General features: G+C 35.7%; 2 protein-coding genes across 2 annotated transcripts; both read right to left on the bottom strand.

Moving 5' to 3' along the window:
* Positions 1 to 1,038: 1,038 nt before the first annotated feature.
* Positions 1,039 to 23,307, bottom strand: LOC111423541 (cubilin homolog). Its single transcript, XM_071200942.1, has 5 exons — positions 22,846 to 23,307; positions 19,530 to 19,766; positions 18,326 to 19,478; positions 2,557 to 2,747; positions 1,039 to 2,501 (listed from the first exon to the last, which is right to left on the bottom strand). Exons 1-5 carry the CDS (start codon positions 23,305 to 23,307, stop codon positions 1,074 to 1,076), a joined length of 3,471 nt encoding a protein of 1,156 aa, XP_071057043.1. The 3' UTR covers positions 1,039 to 1,073.
* On the bottom strand, positions 6,286 to 13,989 carry LOC139432456 (uncharacterized). Its single transcript, XM_071200997.1, has 2 exons — positions 13,265 to 13,989; positions 6,286 to 8,438 (listed from the first exon to the last, which is right to left on the bottom strand). The coding sequence occupies exon 2, from the start codon at positions 8,436 to 8,438 to the stop codon at positions 6,615 to 6,617; it is 1,824 nt and encodes a 607-aa protein (XP_071057098.1). The 5' UTR covers positions 13,265 to 13,989; the 3' UTR covers positions 6,286 to 6,614.
* Positions 23,308 to 23,477: the final 170 nt, after the last annotated feature.

Genomic DNA, 23,477 nt, shown 5'->3' with positions numbered 1-23,477 from the left:
GTTTACGCTGCTTCCACTCTTTAAAAAGACTTCGTTGCTCTCTTGCTCCTGTGGTTTGTCGTAATCTTTGCTACTCACTTATATTTCCTCACTTCGACTATGCGGACGCGAAAATAATTGCATTTGGTTCATATTTGACCTAAATAGATTTGAGCATGATCCTTCATAACTGCACCCCAAAGTACTTATTCGGTTCCAGCAATTATCATCTCATGAGCTTGCTACTCGTTTACGTTCTGATACTATTCTCATTTCCTGTTCATAGCACTGAAATTTATCACAGGTCATTTATAGTACAGTCGATTGCGCTGTGAAATGGACTGCCTTCTGAAATTCGTAATATTTCTAACATTGCTAATTTTAGACACGTTTTAAAGAGCCACTTGCTTGCCCTTCAACTGGCTGTTTCCTGATTCTTTGTTCTTTGACTTTATCTTTTTTTCCTCTCTTCAACTGCTCTCACTTGTTGGCAACTGATATCCGGCAGATTCCTTGGGTCTCTTTTAGCCGCTCTCTCTCTCTTTTGGTGTCTTTTCTTTATTTTCTCTTTGTTTTCTCTCTTTTTCTTGCTTAATCTTATTTGGTGATAAATGTTACTAATATCTAATTATCACTACTTGCCATATTCAGTAAATATTATTTTTGTTTGTTCTGTTGGGTCATTTGGCAGAGATCGTTGTGCGATAAAATGATCCATTTGCTGATACTGCTTAAGTTTAAGTTTATCCATTGCTCGACTAACAATCGACAATGGGATTTTATGTATATACTTTTGTTCTTATATTTTTTTTTTTCATTGTTCTTTTTTTGTCTATCTTATGTAATTTTGTATTCTTAAATGTAAAATTTTCTGTGGCAATAAATAAAATAAATAAATAAAAATGTTTAAATATTCTTACAAAATGTTTAGACATTTTTTGACAATTTTGGATGTTTATAAAATCACCTCAACAACTTGGGGAAATGTTAAAAAGCTTTGGTGGAAAGTTCCGACATCTTTGAAAATCCTTTAGACATTTTTGTAAATTACCAAATTAAGTTTTGACACTTTTTAGACAGTTTAGGAAAATGAATTAAATGTAAGAAATCTTACTTACCTCGACATAATCTAATCGGCACACCTCATGATTTTCCAAATCAATATCCGCAAACACCAGTTGAATAACAGATCCAGGATTCACAGATATTTTCCAAACACACACAGTGTTCTTATCATAAGGTTCCGGATAATGCGGCGAAATAATCGATCCCCTCGCTGAAGTTAAAGTCCCCCCACACCCAGTTGATGTGGCACTCCACGTTATATTAAATCCTTTCGCAGCCCTAGTAAAATCCGATTTGAACCGCAAAAAGAGTTGATTAGCATGCGACGGAATCATCTTAGGAATAGTATCCCCACAAAACTTTCCGATCAGCGGGGAAGCAGCCGTCCCCCCATTCCTTATCTCTAAGAAATCGAATCGACAATCAGCGTGCGGTTCCAATTGGAAATCATTGATTTTCAACATGATTTGACTCCCCGATTGCACGTGGAGAACCCATTTACAATCTTTATTAACTGGGTATGATTTGGGGTAAAACGGGGAAGTTAAAATTCCGGATGGAGTAAAATAAGTCCCCTCACAAATCGAATCGGATGGGAGGAAAGTGTAAGTAGCTACGAACCCGTCTTGATTGATTGAAACGTCAGTTTTGAAGGTTACGGTCATGATGTTGGAGGATGTAATTAGGATTGGGGGGAGTTTATTTCCGCAGTATCGCCCAATTAATCCCCCCATGCCGCTGTTGGTGTTGTTATCATAAACTTCAACCCGATCGTATTTGCAATCATAACTGTTTTCTAATAGGAAGTTTGACCAAGATAGTTGCACGACCATATTCGTTGGGGCTACGATTAACCAGGTGCATTTGAGGCTGCTTGGGTAATTTGATGGATGAGATGGGGATTGAATCGTGCCGGATTTTTCTTTTAAAAGTCCCCCACAACCAATATCGGTTGTTGTGTAATTCATGTAAAATCTTTTGGGCTGATACAATGACTTTTCGACTTTTATCCAAAGTGCGTTATGTGATGACATGACTTCTATAGGGGATCGTTCGCAATAATTTCCTAATAAAGGAGCGTTTTCGTTGTCACCATCTCGTACTTCGATGTTTTGAAAGAGTGGGGTTGTAATAAACGTAAACTGTGTTGCAAATTTTAGAGTCGGCCACATATCCATAATATTCAAATTAATAACAGTTCCAGTGGGGCGATTAATTTGATAAATACAATCTTTCTCTGTTGTTCTTGATTTCGGATATTCCGATGACGCAATAATTCCTTCACTAGAAGTGTACGTCCCACCACACATCGCTTCATATTTCAACGAAAAACCTTTGGATAATCTCGTTTTAAACAATAAAAGGAGCTCGTTTCCCAACGAAACATAAGGAGGTGGTAACTCGGTCCCACAATATCTTCCAACAGTCGGCGAATCCGACGTGGATCCTTCATACACCTAATTTAATTAAAAAAGGCAAATTTAATCAATCATAAATATTATTTTTACTCACAATTAATTCCTCGGAACACCCCGATTTCGTTTTAACGACATCAAACGTCAAGAAATCTATTCTAATTCTCATATCTTCAGGAACTCTTATTTCATATTCGCATTCGTAGGTTATTGGGTCTAAACTTGGAACGATTTCTCCTTTAATTAAACCTGATTCCTTGGTGTATACACCGCCGCAATTTGGAATACCTAAAATATATTAAAAAGAATTAAAAGAAACCTTAGATCTCTCAAATTGTTGGTTTTCCAGATATTTCTATATGGACCATCAGATCATCAAATCGATACAAAATTGACGCTTTTGAGATCTAGTGGTGAAGATAAAACTAAGGATTCAAATAACTCAGCCGAGGTTGCCTGCGGGCGAGGCAGTACAATTTACGTTATATCCACCCAAATCCCAATAACATAGAGCAGAGTCTTATCTTAATGAGAAGAAACTAAGGATTCAAGGAACTAAGCCGAGATCGCTTGCGGCCGAGGCACTGGTTTGTGCCTTAAGGTCGCCGTTCAATCACGTGATGTTTACAAAAGTGCAAAAAAAATTTGTATACTTCCGCTGTTGGTTAAAAGAGGTCGTCCTGAGCTCAATTCAGTTATTCATAGCGACGCTTTTCTATATCAGCTTACAATTAATCATCCTACCGTTGAATGATTTCATTCGATGGAGAATATATTCCGGTATAGTCTTACGCGATGGTTGCGAACGGTTTGCGAAATGCCGCACAAACATTTCAGAGATTTATCAATAAAGTTCTTACTAGCCTAACTTTCCACCAGCGGCTTTCTTCTCTAAAAAGATGACCAATGGTCAAATGAAATATTCCACATTCGATAGAGAAATGTGAAATAAAAAATTCATTCAATATCCGTGGAGAGTCGCAAAAAAATTCTTTTTTACCTTCTATGTAAAGTTTGCTCTTTTAAGAAGACAACAAGGTACGCAGGATGATGGAAAAAATAAGATGGAATTTTTGCGGAGTGAATTTTGTATTGTGATTTTTGATTAAAAAAAACTGTTTTTCAATTCAAATATCTAATAAAAATTGCAGCAGTCCGTTTAAAATAACGAAGTTGTAGGCTACTTCCGGTACACTGGATGTGGCAGCCATCTTGAAATTATTTTAAATCGAAAGATTGGGTTTATTTTAATCTCTAAAACATACGGAACATGAAACCTAAAAATTTCTAAAGAAAATCCCAACTATACGACCAAGCTACAATCGTGACAGAAGTCAAGGGAGTGAAGGAACAAAAACAAATTACAAAATCACATAATAAGTTCAAATTCCAAAATAAAAATAAAAATTGTAAATTAGATAATACTAATAAATCCAATATTGCATGTTACAGGTGTAGCGGTAAACATTTGACAACAAAATGTTCACTTAACTTAAAATATACAGTGCTCGAAATGTGGTAAGAAAGGTCACCTACGCAAGTTCTGCATGGCGAAGGTGAAGCTAGTCGAGGAACTATGTCGAATTAAGACAGAAGATGTACATTACAGAAATAAATACCGTATCCAGATACTTATCGGAAACAAGCTGGTGAATTTCGAGATTGAGAGCGAAAGTTAACAATTAAGGGTTTAACAACAAATTTACATTTACAGGAAAATGTTACACCCGAATTCATTAAAGCTCGCAAAAGTTAGTGGTTCGGAATGGGCAACACCTACCGATGTTAAAAGCTAACAACAAATTGACATTGCTGGTGGTATTTTATTCATAAAAATAGATCTTCATAATGCATATTAACAGTTACAAAGTAAACCTTAAATAACCTTATCAAGCACATAAAGTGTTATACAGATGTAATATTGCTGTAAGGTATGGTAGCAGCCCCAGCTATCAGGCAACGTTCTATGAAAACCATATTACAAGGTATACCAAGAGTTACAGTTTTCTGGACGAGATAAATATTACTGGGAAGATGCAAGAACAACATTTACAAATTCTACAAGAAGTTTTTAAACGATTAAATCAGTACAATATTAAAATTAATAAAGAAAAAAGTCATGTATGTACGTTATATGCTAATCCATGGAATCAATTGGGATCTGTTTAAGAGTTGCCTTGCATATAACCTAACTGGTGGCATCGCTACCGTTAGGAACTGTGATCAGATTGAAATAGCCACGGAGCAGATCTCTGTAGCAATTCGTTCTGCCTATCACAGTAGCAGTCCACTGAAGGTGAAAAGTAATAATCGGGGCACACCATGGTGGAACGAATCTCTTAGCTCCGAAAGACAAAAGGTCCGGAGGCTTTTTAACCGGGCCAAGACATTAGGTGAATGGGAGAAATATAAACAAGCTCTAACGAATTACACCAAAAACATACGTAAGGCAAAAAGAGAGTCTTGGAGGAGGTTCTGTGAGGGACTGAAAGACACACCCAGCAGTGCAAGAATTCACAAGATTCTGACTAGAGATTCGGCAGACAGATCCGGTTTTACGGACTCTAGCAGAGCCTCGTTAGAGCTTCTCATGCAGACTCACTTCCCAGGAAGCTTGATGATGAGGGCTGATAATGCCACAGCGGGCTATTCCTGCAAGGCAAAGCGTCCCTCAAATACGGATTGGAGTGTGGCTAGAAAAGTCGTCACTTGCACATCCGTAGACCAGGCGATTCAAACGTTTAAGCCGTTCAAATCGCCTGGAGAAGACAATATCTTTCCTGCCTTGTTACAGCAGGGAAGGTCACTGTTGTTGCCAATTTTGGTAAAAATTTTCAGAGCAAGTGTCGCCTGGAAATATGTACCGGCAGAATGGACCAAGGTGAGGGTATCTTATATATCCAAAGCGGGCCATTCGGTCCCTACTCCTAATGCCTTTCGACCCATCAGCCTAACGTCATTTCTGTTGAAAACCCTTGAAAAAGTTCTATCTATACAGTGCCATTGGTATCTGGTCCACTGAGTCGCCACCAGTAGGTATGCTTATCAAGTGGGAAAATCAGCAGAATTAGCTCTACACAACTTAGTTGGTAGAGTATCCAGGACGCTGCAGGATAAAGAAATCTTGGTTTGTGCGTTTCTGGATATAGAAGGAGCGTTCAATAACGCAATACCACAATCTCTTGAAAGAGCTGCTCTTGACAGGGGAATGGAAGCAACTATAGCGGGTCGGATCCGCAATATGCTTGATAGTAAGTAGAGTAGTTTCTACTTCACTCCACGGTGACACGATACGCTTCAGGCCGGGAGGTGGCTGCCCGCAGGGAGGGGTGTTATTTCCCCTGCTTTGGTCCTTCATGGTTGACGATCTGATTGCGATAGTAGAAGCCGTTGGTGTAGAAATACAAGCTTATGCTGATGACATTGTCGTTATGGTCAAAGGAACCTGTTTGTCGGGGATATCTAAAGTCCTCCAGGTGACCCTAGATACCATTTGCGCTTGGTGTAAGGGAGAAAACCTCTCAATAAACCCGCAAAGGACAATTGTTGTGCCCTTCACCAGGAAACGAAAGTTGGATGGACTAATCCGCCCAACTATCTAAGGTGAAGATTATTCCTTTCTCAAAGGAAGTCAAATATCTAGTGATGGGACGGTATTTGAGCAACGGTATTTTGGAGCGGTATTTTTGAGTAGCGTACCGTTTCCACGCGATTTTAAAATATCCGTTACTAATATTACATATTAGTAGTGATGGTGTTGGGGATGGTTTACCCAACGTAGATTTTGGGATGCTGACGAGGTTTTTTTTGAAAGTATGGACAGAACTAACGCTCCACAGTTTATTGACGTGCTTACTTCTTATTACATTAACAACTTGCTTACAACTAACTTAAAATTACCTAAATTCGTAATTGCGAAATAGAGACAAGGAATAAAAGAAAGAAAGGAAAGATAGGATTGTCGACCAATATTGCTAAGTAAGGAAAAGAATCATGTTACACAATTTTGGTTAATTAATAGAAAAGAAAATGACTGAGTTTAAAATAAAGAGAAAAGAATAACATTAAGAGAAAAGAATAACATTAAGAGAAAAGAATAACATTAAGAGAGGAGAATAACATAATTATAATTATACACTCGCAACACGTCCCCCCTTAATTAGGAAATTTGTAGGAAGGGTTGCTGCAAATTTCTATTGTATCTACGGATTCGGCAGAATTTTGAGTAGGCTGTTCTACGTCTACAGGTTTTTCTTTTTTTAATTTTCGCAATACTATTATTACAATGGTAACAATTATAAAAATTATCAATAATACATAAATGGATACATAATGATGTACATCGTGAACATTTGGAACTAATTCTTTTTGCTTATCTTTTAAATGACTTAAACTAACACTAAATTTACTTAAACTTATTAAGTTATTTGACATTAACGAATAATTGTACTTGGGAACATTAGCAAAATTTATCTTTGACTTCCAAAACGCTTCAGTCATATTAATTTTTGGAATAAAAGGAGTAATAAAATTTGTAATTTGCTTAATTTCGTTAAATGATTGTAAAATTACATTGTCAGCATAAGCTACACATTTTGGTTGTAGATTTAAAATTCCTGTGTTATTTAATTCAATCGACGATTTACTAAATTTACAATTTATTTGTAGGGATGTCGCCTTAGGGGCTGCAAAAATCCAAGAATTTGGAGCTTCATTTTTTACGAATAAAGGGTGTAATAAATGTATTAATCGTTTGTCGCATGATTCTGATATTTTACTTTTACTATAAATTGATATTTCGCAGTTCTCACTGGCAGCTACGAAATGTAAAGGTTCTTTTTGTTCACAAAGTAATTTTTCATTTAAAGTAATACATGACTTAACATAATCTATATCAGTTTGAAAAAATTGTTGCTTATTATTATCTATTACTAAATACGATTTCGATGGCACAATAAAACTAAATAAATCTTTATCTAAACGCACTGGGAGACTTGTCACTTTTACTAAATCGTAAACGTCGCGGTTGGTTAATGGTACACGCACTATGAAATATATTATTTCTCCATTTCGATATACTGACAGTTTCAAAAGTTTGTACAATTCATGAGAATTTGCTAAAATGAGAGTGACTGGAAAGGTCGAATCTGTGGGAATTAAATTTTGAATTTTCTGCAGTTCCGAAACTAATTTTGCTGGGCTTAATAACAAAGGGTGGATAATTCCTTGATGGGCATTTATAAGGATTTCTAGTAAATTACCTTGATATTGACTAAAATGATTTGCAAGTAAATCGAAAAGTAGTACACTTTCGTCAATAGTTTGATAAAGCTTTATTTTTGCGGTGGCATTATTAACAGAATTTGATATTTTTTCGATATAATCTGTAATATGTTCTAATTTAGTTTGTAATTTCCGGTAAATAGGATTATTCTTAGTAGTGTTCAAGGCATTCATGGCACTTTCGAAAGTCGACACTTGATATTTTGATAACTCAATGAGTTTATTTTGATTTTCCTCTAAATAATTAATCTTTTTATTGAACATAGCACCGTCTTCAGCATCCAATGTACCGAAAAGCAATTTGGCTGCTCCGCCAATAATATTAACTGCACCCCGTTTGTTTCTTACATTATTATTAGTAGTGGCTAAAAGGTCAGCTACAAGAAGATCATTCTGTTTTAATCTTTCAAGAGTCGCATTCATTACAGAAGTGAATGTGTAACAAAATTGATCAGGAAGTACCTCTCTATTACTATTACAAATTTCATTGGTTTTTAAGGAACTAACAGTGACTAGTTGATACAGTTCTTTATAACTTCTAAGATCTATTGAGTTATACAGTTTCCAAACAGTGTTGTAAAGAGATAAGGCGTGTATTTGTTCAAAATAGAGGCCAGGATTTGATTCTATTCGATTTATCTCAAATCCCTGCTCCGGCGTGGCGACCACTATAGAGATTAGGATTAGTATCAGCATCTGAAATGATTATCTTTGATTAATAGTTTGAAACAATTTTAATCTGTTATTATGCACTTTAACTTTTTTGTTACCAATTTGTATAGTTGAATTTTCTGGAGAGTTAATTTCGATGACATTATAAGGACCGTTATATAATTTGTCAAGTTTATTTTTCCGTTTTTCGTTACGTAACAAAACTTTGTCACCTAATTTTACCGTCAATGGGTTTACTGATTTATCGTAAAGTGTTTTAGATATTTCTTTATTTTTTATCATATTTTCTCTCGCTAATTCATGACAGTGCTGCAATCTAGCTTTTAATTCATTTTGGTACAAATCGTAATTGTAACATATTTCGGGTATTTTCTTTAAGGAAGAGGGAATTTCTGCTTCATGACCAAATAATAAATGAAACGGTGTAAAATTCGTAGCAGAATGTACGGAAGTATTGTATGTAAATAATGCATAAGGAAGCCATGTATCCCAGTTGTTTTTATCCTTGTCAACAAAATTTCTTAAATATTCTGTTAAATTTCGGTGCGAACGTTCGAGACTGCCGTTTGACTGTGGGTGGTATGCTGTTGTTTGGATTTTAGTAATCTTTAAAATTTTACATGTCTCCTTAAATATTGAACTTAAAAAATTTGCACCCTGATCTGTTAATACGCAGTTTGGCGTTCCAAATTTACAAATTATTGATGTAACAAATGCTTCCGCAATAGTGTAACTTTCCTGATTTGGAAGGGGAATTGCTTCACAAAATTTCGTTAAATCATCTTCGAATGTCAAAATATATTTGTTTCGCGCTTCCGTTTCCGGGTAAGGACCCATGATGTCTAAGAAAACCTTTTCAAAAGGTTTAGTAGATGTTGTTGTTATCGCTAAAGGCATTCTCGTATGTTTACCTGATTTATTTTGCTGACATTTACCGCATGATTTAATAAAGTTCTTTATATCTTTTAACATTTTGGGCCATTTGTAATGTTTTCTAATGCGTTTATAAGTCTTTGCGATACCTTGATGTCCTCCTAAAGGGTTAGTATGGTATTCTTTAAAAATTATTAGTTTCTCTTCCTCTGTCCCGATGTCACTGACATTATTGTGATAAATTGTTAAAGTTACGCTAGTTATCGTTTGAAAGATATACCGTAACATTGATCGTATGATATCGATTTTAAAATTATTATAAGGTGGATACTTAGTGAAGTTTACCAAGGCTAAATTAATTAAATTATTTCTTTGAACGTAATCCGCAAGAATTTTGACTGAATCAAACATTTCTTCGTTAGTAAGTTTTTCTTTTGTCGTTATTAATAGGAATTCAATATCCTTCACGTTGACTCGAGTTACGGATTGTTGTACTACAGTTGTAGAATTAAACTTATCAATCGTTTCTGCATCGAGTTGCATTTTCTCGAACATGATACCGTTTACACGAGGATTAGTTGTTATGAAATGTACCCGTACACAAGACGCAGAAGCGGATTCAATATTTTCATGACTGTCTTTTATTTTCTCGTTTAAAATTAATCTGTTATTTGATTTAGAAATAAAATGTTCGTAGTTGGGTTTTGATTGACTCCGTGTAATGGCATTAATAAGAGTTGGAATACGGCTAAGGGCATCGGCGTTTGTGTTTTGTTTCCCCGGTTTATGTATAATTTCATACTCGTATTCCTCAAGTTTCAACCTGAATTTTAAAAGTCTGCTCCCTGGATCTTTTACGGAAAATAACCACGTTAAAGGTTTATGATCGGTAATGACACAAAACTTTTTTCCAATAAGGTACGGCCTGAAATGCTTTACAGCCCAACAGATTGCCAACAATTCACGTTCCGTTGTACTGTAATTTCTCTCTGCTCTAGCCAGTGTACGAGAAGCATATGCTATAGGTAAGTCTTTCCCAATTTTTCCCTGGGAAAGAATTGCGCCCACAGCAAAATTACTGGCATCAGTAGTAAGGAGAAATTCACGCGAAAAATCCGGGTATTGTAGAAGAGGAGCTGTACTTAATTTTTCTTTAAGTGTTACAAAAGCTTCTAAACAAGAGGGTGACCAATTGAATTCAACATTTTTCTTGAGCAATTCTGTTAATGGCAAAGAAATTTTAGCGAAATTTTGTATGTAACGCCTATAATAACCTGCTAATCCCAAAAACGATTTTATTTCTTTGGAGTTTTGTGGTACAGGATAATTCTTAACGCAATCAATTTTAGTCGGATCCGGGTACGTACCATTTTCGGTTATTATATGGCCTAAATAAATTAACTCTGGCCGCAGGAATTCACACTTTTCCGGTTTTAAACGTAAATTACTTTTTTTTAATCGTTCGAATACTTCAGTTAATTTTTGGTTGTGTTCTTGAAGTGTTTTCCCATAGATAATTATATCATCTAAGAATACAAAACATTTGATTCCTTGTAACCCTACTAATACAGAATTCATCAATCTTTGAAAAGTAGCTGGTGCTCCCTTGAGTCCAAATGGCATACGATTAAATTCATAATGGCCATATGCCGTGGAAAAAGCGGTTTTATGCTTATCCGAAGGTGACATGCGCACTTGGTGATATCCGGAAGCCAAATCCAATGAACTGAAAAATTTTGAATTTCCGAGTTGATCCAAAATCTCGGTGATGTTTGGTAACGGATGAACTGAGGATATTGTTTTTTCATTCAGCTTTCGAAAATCAACCACTACTCGCCACTGTTTATTACCATGAAGATCATTCTTCTTGGGAACTACCAAAAGAGGAGAATTATATGGTGACTGGGATTCAGTGATTATGTTATTTTGTAACATGGAATCAATTTGCGTTTTTATTTGTTCTTGTTGATGATGAGGCAATCGATAGGGTCTAATATTTACTGGAATTTCATCTTGAGTCGGTATAGAATGATTAACTAAACTCGTATATGGAAGAGAATCACCTTCTAAAAGAAAAATACTATGAAATTGTTTACAGATTTTTAGAATGCTTTCACATTCTTCAGGAGTCATATGATCTGTTCGAATAGAATTTTTTAAGATTTGTAGCCTTTCGCAGGTAGTATCAGAGGAATTAAAACTTAGTATGTCAAAATGAGTAAGATCGATAAATTCAATATTAGGATTTCCAATTTGAACTTCGTGTTCATTACTGTTTACAATTGGAACATAACAATAACCGTTTTCTGGTTTGATTATGCAGTTTCCGATGAAACATCCATTTTTAATTTCATTTGAAAGACATAGAGATTCAGATGTTGCACTTGTTTTGACGTGAACTATCGACTCAGTTCTTGCCGGTAACTTTACCACATTATTCGATGCCACTTCTACCATAGGTAGGGAGATAGTTTGAACGGAAATCTTAAAATCTACCTGTCTTCGTTCGTAGTCGATTTTTGCTTTATATTTCATAAAAAAATCTTTTCCCAATATTCCGCAAGACGTAATAGGGAAATCGTCAGGGACTAAATGAATTGTATGAGGGACGATTTCGTTTCCAATGAAGAATTTTGCATGGCATATGCCGTAGGAGAATATAGGGTTATCACCTATGCCTCTTAATTCCGATTTGTATTTTAGATGGCATACAGTGTCTTCCTTTACACAGCACCTTTTTATGATTGTAACTTGACTACCACTGTCAATTAAGAATTTTAAAGGTTTAGGAGTGATATCTGCACAGAGTTCTATTTCATCTAAGGTTGTTTTCGTTACAATATTAATTTTATAAGAAGGAATAGAAGAATTCTGAATTAATGACGTCGGATAGGCTTCTAATAATGTGGACGGCTCGGATTGCCTAAAGCTCCGGCCGTCGCCATCAAGTTTCCCGAATTCGAATTAGAATCTGTTTCAACCGTGTTTACGCGTGGTTGTTGACGTTTGAATTCGTCAGCGCGTTTCTTTTTATAACATTCGCGAATGTGATGACCGGGTTTTTTGCAATATGCACAAGTGATCGTGTTTACCGTAGTTTCTTGTTTTATTTCGCGCTTGTAAGGAATGCTAGGAATTTGTGCATGCGCACCTTGAGTTTGATTACGTTTAATAAAACAATCCTTTTCTAGGTGACCTAGTTTTGAACAAAAATGACATTTGGATCTTCCCGTGGATTTATTCTCAGTTTTTTTTTGACCCAATACATTATTGAGACGTTCCTCCTCAACTGCGGCCGAAATTGCTTCAGTGAGGGTAGTGAATCGCGAAGCTTTAATAAGAACTTTGTATTGGTAATTAAGACCTTGTGTGAATGCTTGATAAGCGGATTTTTGATTTAAATTTTGAATAAGAGTTGCGGAGTCTGGCCCTTGGCTCGCTATACATGCGTCATTTAAGTCGTTAAGTAATTGTTCAATTTTGTTCGCAAAATCTCTAACGCTTTCGTTATTGCCTTGTCGACAATTCAATAATTCCAATTGAAGTTGTGCAATTGACCTGGACTCTAAAAATTGTTCTTGTAGCAGTACCTTTAAATCGGCCCATTTAGTAACAGATTTGTATTTAATCAAGTGATAAGCTGGACCCGAAAGTTTTGTAATTATGATTTTTGCAAGTAACGCCTTGTCGGCATCGGATGTTAAAGATGTACTCATAATATCACAACATGACACAAATTTATGAAATTCCGATCGATTACCACTGAATTCGGGTATTATTTTAAGAGCCATATTAATGTCGAGTTTCGATTCGGTCATATTGTCATCTAAATTATTTGAATTCGGAGGAGAATAAACCCTTGAAACAATATGTGAGTTTTGATTTAAATTTTGAGATACTGGTGGAAAATTCAACTTTTTTGTTTGGCTTCGCAAATTCATCAAAATATTCTCATGAAAGTACAACAATTGACTTACTGTTGGTGTTGCGCGCGTCTCTCGGTATTGACGTTCACAGTAGGCGGCGCTGATGATGGCTGGAATTGATGAAGTTATGCTAGGTGGCGCTGATGATGGCGTCGTTGATGAGTTGGCAGCAACTTCCGGTAATAATGCGTCCTGGGCGTTGATGATGACGTGGATGATTTTTACGAGTCCCCTCGTAGTTCTGGTCCTCCTTTTGGTGTACTCGGATACCCTTCGCTTTTCCTTGCTTTAGGTTGTCCCACCAAATTTTCCACACTCCAATAAGAGTTTGATTAGTATACCTCGTATCACCTCTTATATTTTGCACACCCCACACCTGACACCAAAATATGTTGGGGATGGTTTACCCAACGTAGATTTTGGGATGCTGACGAGGTTTTTTTTGAAAGTATGGACAGAACTAACGCTCCACAGTTTATTGACGTGCTTACTTCTTATTACATTAACAACTTGCTTACAACTAACTTAAAATTACCTAAATTCGTAATTGCGAAATAGAGACAAGGAATAAAAGAAAGAAAGGAAAGATAGGATTGTCGACCAATATTGCTAAGTAAGGAAAAGAATCATGTTACACAATTTTGGTTAATTAATAGAAAAGAAAATGACTGAGTTTAAAATAAAGAGAAAAGAATAACATTAAGAGAAAAGAATAACATTAAGAGAAAAGAATAACATTAAGAGAGGAGAATAACATAATTATAATTATACACTCGCAACAATGGTTCGGTATTTGAGGAACGATATTTTTGAGCATTATTATTCTAATGGAACGTACTATTCGGCGCGATTTTTAAAATGTCCGATTCCGAACGTTACATTATATAACGTTATACATATAAGACAGTCAGGTTAAACGCCGTTATATTGATATTTGTTTAAGGCTCCCTTAATATATTTTTTTTTCAATTTTCGGATAGCGTGTAATTTTTTTAAATTATGGCTACTATTATTGCTACGAAACCAGCAAAGTTTTTGCTCAAGGTCACGGTATTTTGGAGCGGTATTTTGGAACGGTATTTTTGTGTAGCGACCGTTCCTGGAGCGCTACACGATTATGAGCGGTATTCCCATCATTACAAATATCTAGGAGTAATCTTAGACAAAACCTTGTCATGGAATGGATACTTGCAGGGAATTTTGCACAAAGCTAGACTATCCTTGTGGACTTGTCGCAGTCTTTGTGGAAAAAATTGGGTCTTACCCTTGAAAGCCTGTACTGGCTCTATGTGACTGTGGTTAGACCTATGATCACATACGGAGCAGCAGCCTAGTATAGGAAAGTCCGACAGACTTCAGTTATTAGTAAACTTTCACGAATTCAACGAGTAGCCGGATTGGCAATCTCTGGTGCGATAAGCACAACGCCAACTCTATCAATGGAGGTTCTGCTTGGCCTATCTCCTCTACATTTGCATATAGAGAAAGTGCCTAGAACAACCATTTAAGGATTTAAGCAATATGCTCAAAACTGTTCCGACATGTCCTACCAATGGGCTGCGGAAGACATTATAAGCACTGATACTGTGCTATCAATGCCGTCAGATTTGGCGGGATCACTATCAGTGATTAATGTTCGATACCAGATTGTGCTGCCTGAGCGGCAGTCCTGGATCGAAAATAAAAATTCTCTGGTTCAGGCAGATATTTGCATGTTCACAGAACGGAAGGGGTCGGAGCAGGAATATACTGCTAGATACCTCGAATTAAGCAAGCCTACAGCCTGGGTACGTACTGTACTGTATTCCAGGCGGAAGTATTTGCTATTGACATGGGTGCTAAAATCCTTCAGAGGGGTGAAGAACATGACAGTACGAATTTTTTCAGACAGTCAAGTCGCTCTCCAGGCGCTGCAAACCTTGAAAACGGTGTCGGCTCTGGTTAATGATTGCAAGAGAACATTAAACACATTGAGTTGTGATAACATAGTTTCTCTAATCTGGGTCCCGGGTCACTATGAGGTTGCTGGCAATGAAGCGGCTGATGAGCTAGCACGAGAGGGTAGCGCTAAAGCGTTTGTGGGACCGGCACAAGCAGTTGGTTTATCATTTGCGATGGCCAAATATAGGATTGGACTGTGGGCTGAAGAAATACTTCGCCTACTGTGGACCAGTTCTCCTGGAATGAGACATGCTAAGGTGTTTATTAACATCGCCACTGTCAAACCCGGGAACATTTTAGGACTTGCTCGTAGCAGCATGAAAGTTCTAATGGGCGTCTTTACTGGGCATTGCCGATTAAAAGCACACCTCAACTTGTTGGGTTTAGCCGACGATGTTGAATGCCGACTATGTGCGGAGGAAGCAGAGACGGTTCAGCATGTTTTATGCCACTGCCCTGCTGTTAACCGTATCAGATTCTTGATTTTTAGGTCGCAGTTTATCTCCTCAAAGGATCTGAATTACCTTTCGCCGAGCAAGGTATTAATGTTCGTTAAGAGCATTGGACTGCACGGTGAAATTTGATAACGATATCTATCGGGGTACAATAGATCCTGAGGGTCGCGGTGCAAGGTGGGTTGGTCCGCCTACCCGATATGTAGTCTATTTAATATAATGTAATGTATATGCTAATCCGGATGGTGTGGGTGCAGTACTCTCACATATTTACCCAAACGGGGAAAAAAGAATAATTCAGTATGCTTCTCAAACCCTTTCAGGGACGCAAAGAAAGTACTCTCAAATAGATAAAGAGGCTTATGCAATAATTTTTGCAGTAAAAAGGTTCCATCAATATTGGCATGTAAACACATTTACACTTGTATCGGATTATAGACCTTTAGTTCAAATTTTTTCAACAACGAAAAGCTTGCCTATTTACTCTTCAATGAGAATGCAACACTATGCACTGTATTTACAAGATTTTAATTACGATATTAAATATAGAAGTACTAAAGATCATGCTAATGTAAACTGTTTATCACGACTACCTATTAAACAAAATTCAACGGACTGTTATGTCATAGATGTTTTTTAAATTCAGACCATAGAAATGTTACCAGTCACATTAGAACAACTTGCTTACGAAACTAATAACGATAGTCAATTACAAAAAATTATAAGAAAAGTACAAGGAGGTCAGGAGATTCCAGATAAAGATAGATCATATAAATCAACATGAGTTTAATTTACAACAAGGAATATTGATGAGGGGACTTATTCTCAACAAATTGAGAGCAAATATATTAAAAGCAAATATTGATTCAAATACAGGGTGATTCATTAGCTCTATAACAAACTTTGGCAGATGAAAGGTGATGCGATTCTAAGGAAAAAATGTTATATGAATATGGGTCCGATTCATTTTGGTTAAAGAGTTACAAGCCTTTGAAAATTTTACACAGTTTAATAGGCAAATGAAAATGTACTATAAAAAATAAGTTTAAAAATTACAAAAATTGTTCGAAATGTCCGATTTCAGCTTGAATGCACGCCTCACATCGACGAAGTAAAGATTCTATCACACGACGTATGATATTTGGATCATTCCGTATGCTATTAGCTGCATCTTGAATTCTGTCCAGTAGTTGCTGACGGTTAGTAATTTCTACATGATACACAAGCTGCTTCATGTGTCCCCAGAAATAATAATCCAGCGGATTTAGATCTGGGGATCGTGCTGGCCAGACTACTGGACCTCCATTGCCAATCCATTTGTTTGGAAAATATTCATGTAACCAAGCGATGACTTCTCTTACTCGATATGGTGGTGCACCATCGTGCTGATACCACATATTTTGAACGATGGTAAGTGGTACGTCGTCGATAAAATCGAAAAGGTTATGTCCCAAGAAATTTCTGTACATATTTGCATTTAAGCGTTCATTTATCACCCATACAGGTAGCAAAGAATTGTTAAAAATGCCACCCCAAACGTTTACACTAAACCGTTGCTGAAATCTTCCTGGTCTAATTGCATGTGGATTTTGCAAGGACCACACATGTTCGTTATGATAATTATTTATGCCGTCCCTAGTGAAACACGCTTCATCAGACCACAGAACTTGGGAAATGAAGTTATTATTTTGAGCATGTTGCTGAATAATCCAGTGGCAAAATGCTAAGCGTTGCTCAGTATCTCCAGGATGTAATGCTTGAACATTTTGGCGATGAAACGGATGTAACATTTCTCGATTCAATACACGCCATACAAAACTTTAGGATATTTGTAACATGCTCGCTATACGCCGAGTACTAATTGAAGGGTCGTCAAGTACTAAATCAATAACACGTTCTTCATTTTGTACATTCACATCATGGGGACGAACGGAATGTAGTGGAGCAGGGTTACCTGTTTCTCTCAGTCTGCGAAATGATGCACTAAACACTGTATGGGCACGTTGATGTCTATTTGGAAACCTACGAAGGTATTCTTTTGCTGCTTGCCGAGCGTTTCCGTTACAAAGCCCGTATACAAAAATAATATCTGCATATTCTTCAGTCGTAAATACATGCATTTTCGTTTTCGATCAAAACTCTGACAATTATAAACTTTGAAACACACAGAATAGAGTAAATTGAAATGTTTGACATAAAGAACTCAGTTTTGTTATCACAGCCAACTCTGTATTTGTGTTTCATAATTATTGTTGCGATTGTTGCAAATCTTTACTTCGTCGATGTGAAGCGTGCATTCAAGCTGAAGGCGGACATTTCGAACAATTTTTGTAATTTTTAAACTTATTTTTTATGTTGCATTTTCATTTGCCTATTAAACTGTGTAAAATTTTCAAAGGCTTGTAACTCTTTAACCAAAATGAATCGGACCTATATACATATACCATTTTTTCCTTAGAATCGCATCATCTTTCATCTGCCAAAGTTTGTCATAGAGCTAATGAATCACCCTGTATAGAGGATTTGGTTAAGAATTGATGTATGGGAAGCGGTAAATAATCCTTTTGAAAGAGTTTATATTGATTTTGCTTGTCCATGCATGAGGAAAAATTTTTTTCTTTGGGTAGATGCGCTTTCAAAATACCCGTTTGTAATAAAGTTTATTTGGATTTTCAAAATATCTTTTAATTTTAGAAATATTGATTTTTAAACTTACCTGCTATCACTGAGTAACCAATTTGAAATCCGGGATTTTGTCCAGATTCATCCGAATGAAATCGTACGTAAACTTCATGGAAGGGTGCTGTTAAAGGTGGAGGATGCGAAGTCTTGCAATAAGTAGCAAACGCTTCTCCGTTACTTGAAGAATGAAATGAGACGTAATCTTTAGTGCAATTCGCAGCATCTTCCCCAAGCGATAACTCGAAAAAGTGAAACTCAATTCTTTTATCAATCGGCACTGTTAATCTCCAAACGCAATCCCTGTTATTGGGATAATTTCCCGGGAATCCTGGTGATTTCAAAACTCCGTGTGATTTGGCTAAAATTTCTTCGTGACATTTTGGCTCAACACTCATCCAATTGAAAGTAAACCCATTTCCTGGGAGAAGAGAATCATCTCTAAACCAAACATACAAATTATTATGAGTTGACAAAAAAGTTCCATTTCTAGGAAATCTATTTCCGCAGAATCTCCCAAAAGAATGAGCCGCCGAGTTTCTTCCATCGTGAATTTGTAGCCAACTTGAAGCGCAATTTCCGGATTCTTTTATGTTGAATTTTTTAAACGTGATGTTCAAGACTTTCGTTAGATTAGTTTCGATGACCCAAGCACAACTATATTTATAACCGCTCCCAATGTTGCTCGGGTTATAATCTAAAGTACCAGCGTACGAATTTAGTCTACCACCGCAACTAGCTTCTCTCGTTTCACAATTAAATCCGGTAAATTCCGAGGTGCATTTGCAAAAATAACCATTTTCTGTTGTAACACAACTTCCTCCGTTAACACACGGATTTGAAGCGCAAGAAGAAGATGTGGCAACGTTACAATTTTTTCCTGAATATCCCGGCGTGCAAGTACAAGTATAATCGGTCGCGTTTAAACTTGCACAAGTCCCATGAACGCATGGGTTAGATAGACACCCTTGTTGATTTGTGAAGGTACAACCATTTGGGCCAATACCATTTCCTAGATATCCCGGGGGACATACGCATTCAACGAAAGTCGAAATAACCCCCGGAGTGTGCTTGCAATTCGCCAAAGGATGACAACCACCGTTATTAACCCCACAAGTACCCCCTGAATAAGAACAAATTACCCCATCGCCGATGTAACTCGGCGGGCATGAACCACAAATCCTCGAACCCTATCAAAATTAAATTAATAAATAATAAAATTAAAATTAGAACATATTTACCGGAGTATTAATGCACAAAACTTTCGGATTAAGACTACAACCCCCATTAAAAGAATCACATTCGTTTAAATCGTTACAATGATACCCATTTCCGGTGTAACCAAGAGGACAATGTCCGCAAAAAAACGATCCAGGGACGTTAATACATTGCACCAAGGGCGTTTTCGAACATGGAAACGTATCGCATTCGTTTACATCGACGGTACAAGCCGGATCTTTACCATTAGTTTGCCAACCCTTTAAAAATTAGTACTAATTAATTTAATTAATTATTAAAAATATTTACGTACTTTATTAAATAATTAAACTATGTTTAACGATGAGGCAATTTTATTAGTTTTTCAGTGCTACATATGTTTCGGAAATTTCTTTCCTTCTTCAGGCACGGCTGAAAATACCGTGATAATATCAGATTAACTTAACAAATCAACTAAAGAGTAAAAACAATTAAGGAGCAAAAACTAACATTTAGGGAAACAAAAGGATTAAAAGATATCAAAAGAAATTAAAAGAAATAGCTCACCGTCAGGTCTCAGAGGAACTCCTTTTTATAATTAAAATTCATTTCTACTTTCGTCAACATTTAGGCGTATTCCTTTAGGAGTTTAGTTTAATTCCTGAACAAATTTGAAAAATGTGATAAAAATTATTTATGGCTTGAAGAGCATGTCATAATTTAAAATATTTTGTTATTTCTTAATAAATAAAATTCTGAAAAACAAACGAAATGGAGTCAGAGCACGTGTCTTATAGGTAATGTAAAAGTTGACTTACTGGTTATAATGTAAAAAATTTTGAATTAAACTGTAAAAAGAGAAGATGAAAGACTGTATATGGATTTAGTGAATGTACCTTACTGAATCTACAGAATGTTTATATTTGAAAACTGATAGTTCTATTGTGTAGTATCAACTTTGGGAGACTGAAGTAAGAGATTATTATTTTGTTAAACTGAAATCGCGCATGCGTTGAATGTGTAATTTGAAAATTAAATGTATTCAATGAATTGTCTATATGGGTTAATATCTGTTATATCATTCATTAAAAGGTTATTATAATTACACAGGCCGACAAATTTTTAAACCAGAGACCAGACTATACCTTCCAAATAATTTTCGATACCCTGAATCCGAATCTGACGTCAGAATTGCTTCATCACCTAAGATTTTCAAGATATCTTATCTAAAATATGCGAAAAACACGATTTTTCAGCACATTCAAGGCTGAATTTACATCAAAAGATAATTTTTCTCCACAGAAGTCATTATGCCATTTAAAACTATTTCTCTGCCCCCTTAAAATCTTATGTTATTCATTTAAATATTTTTCTTGATCTCTGAGAAATTGTCTCCTAAAACTAAGAAATTCATCATATTTGAAATAACATCTGTTTATTTTCCAGTTTTATTTACAAGTTTTAAAATGTTTTATTAACACTTCAAAGCAATACAAAATATTAATAAATAACAAATAACAACAAACGTATGGTCTAAAACGAAATTAATGATAAAGAACCTGAAGTGGCCTGCCCTTACCCTATCAATGTCGTTTACAGAGATTGTTAAAAAAAGGTTTCTTAATGTAGTTGGAAAAACGCATTAAAACGCAGTGAATTCAAAACATTGTAAATACGATCATACAAAAAAGTACAAATGACTGATCCGATCATACGATTTCGATAACATTCCATATATGGTATTTTTTTCTCATTTTACAGACGTATACAAAAGTGTATGTGTTCAGGTAAAGTGACACTTCCGGTCAAGCGATTTCGCTGATATTCAATATATCGTAATTTTTTGTCATTTATTAGATGTATACGAAAGTATATATTAGGCTATACATATCAAAAATGTAAGTTTATTTGAAACGTTTGAAAATGTCTTCAGGTAAAGTACCATTTCCAGTTGGTGGATTTGGTCTAAAAGGTGTTTACAAGCTTTCGATTTTGGTTTAATAGCTATATACCAAATGTCATTACGATAACTGATTGCGTTTTTAAGTTATCGTGTTTACACACATACATACATACGTACGTACATAAATACGCACAGACATTTTCTGGAAATAGTCAATATGGACTCAGGGGACCTCAAAACGTGTATATCCATCAAAATGTAGAGGTCGAATTTCAATACTTTGTCTCATATGTACCTATACATATTTCGTATATAGTGCGAGAAAGTAAGAATTAATTTACAATATTTTTGTTTGATATACTTTATAACAATAAAACTTCATAACTTTCACTTATTCTCAAATATTTTTAAATTAATTTGTTTTTTATTGTATTTAATTTTGTATTTTTAAAACTTCTTTCCTATTTATAGCAATTGAGATGTTATTTTAGTTTCTTATGATAACGAACGCGCATCAATTCAAACGATCGTTTAACACTCTTACGCTTATATTGAGCAGCGTTATCGTTTCTTTTCAAAGACCAGCAGTAGCCAGCCATCATTCTTTCATCCCATCTACCTTGATAGTGTCGCTCTTTTTCTTTGAAATTCTGATGGAATCGTTCACCCATCTCTTCGCTGAAGGCTCCTACATTTTCCGGAAAGTAATCCAAATGGGAAAATAGGAAATGTAGCTTCAAACTCATTAAACAGCCTAATTTTTTAAAGTTTAATAACATTGTCGATACAATGTTTTTATATTGTTGATCCCGATGGTTGCCCAAGATATTTTGTACAACTTCTTTGTAACTTAACCAAAAATTTTTTTCGCTATCTGTCATTGTTTTTATAAAATCGTCATCTTTCATTAAGTTTCTTATATCAGGCCCCACGAAGATACCTTAACTTTAGCATGACTTAAATTTGCAAATGCAGACTTAAGATATTTAAAACAGTTTCCATCAGTATTTAAGGCTTTTACGAATTGTTTCATCAAGCCTAATTAGATGTGGAGTGGAGGTAACAAAATACGCTTTGTGTCAACAAGACTCTTGTAAACAACATTGTTGGAACCAACTTTCTAATCAAATCTTTCAGGCCAATTTTTTTTGAATCCAATGTTGTTCTCGGGCGCGACTGTCCCAAATGCAGAGAAAGCAAGGATTTTTTGTATTTCCTGATTGTAAACCAACCAAAATATTGATCATTTTAAAGTCACCACATATAAACCAGTTATGGATGTTGTAGTTGATTTTTTCGAGTACAAATTGAAGGTCTTCGTATGATTCTTTTCGCCTGGTGGAATGACCAATAGGGATTGCTGCGTATTTATTGTCGTTATGGAGCAACACTGCTTTAAGGCTTTCTTTAGAGGAATCTATAAAGAGCCGCCAGTCATCGGACTTATACACACCTACTTGATATGTATTGATAAGTCCTTCTATATCATTACAATAAACTAAGGAATTTTCACTAGAAAAATATTTCAGAAATTCCTCATCTCTTTTTCTGTACGCTGTAATTTTTGTTCCGGGTAACAACATGTTCCTCTCTTCAAGTCTGGAAGCCAATATTTCAGCTGAATCTTTAGAAAGACTAAGATCGCGAATAAGATCGTCTAATGAATTTTGATCAAAAAGTTTAGGGTCTTTGGCACTAACAGAATCCTCATAATCACTGTCCTTTTCACGTTCAACAGAACTCATTTCTTCCAAACGACATTCATTTTTATTAGGTGGTACTTTGTCTAATCTCGCTATTTTTCCTTTCTTGGCTGGTGTTACGCTTTGTACGTTAGAATATAATATGTTTCCTTTATTTTTTCTATTATAACCTGTTATATCACAGGCACAGAAGTAACAGTCTTCATTGTGGCTCATACCACATGGTTGGTGTAATGACAACTTCCTTTTTCATATCGTTCCAATTAATCAGAGTTAATCTACAAGTATTACAAATATCTTGTTTATGCAGCTTTATAAGGCTTTTCAATGTAGGAATAAGGGGATTCATGTGAATGGAGTTAAAAGAATTTAAATTGAAGTTAGTT

This window comes from Onthophagus taurus, unplaced genomic scaffold (assembly GCF_036711975.1).
Source record: "Onthophagus taurus isolate NC unplaced genomic scaffold, IU_Otau_3.0 ScKx7SY_15, whole genome shotgun sequence".
Lineage (NCBI taxonomy): Eukaryota > Metazoa > Arthropoda > Insecta > Coleoptera > Scarabaeidae > Onthophagus > Onthophagus taurus.
This window is presented reverse-complemented; position numbering and strand designations above follow the sequence as displayed.

What these genes read in the sequence shown, in the direction of transcription:
- LOC139432456 (XM_071200997.1), bottom strand. Translation starts at nt 8,438, where the DNA reads ATGCTGATACTAATCCTAATCTCTATAGTGGTCGCCACGCCGGAGCAG.
- LOC111423541 (XM_071200942.1), bottom strand. Translation starts at nt 23,307, where the DNA reads ATGAGCCACAATGAAGACTGTTACTTCTGTGCCTGTGATATAACAGGT. An exon ending in TTTTGTGCATTAATACTCCG is followed by an intron (nt 19,479 to 19,529) that starts GTAAATATGTTC and finishes TAATTTTGATAG; the next exon opens with GGTTCGAGGATTTGTGGTTC. An exon ending in TGGTTACTCAGTGATAGCAG is followed by an intron (nt 2,748 to 18,325) that starts GTAAGTTTAAAA and finishes AATATATTTTAG; the next exon opens with GTATTCCAAATTGCGGCGGT.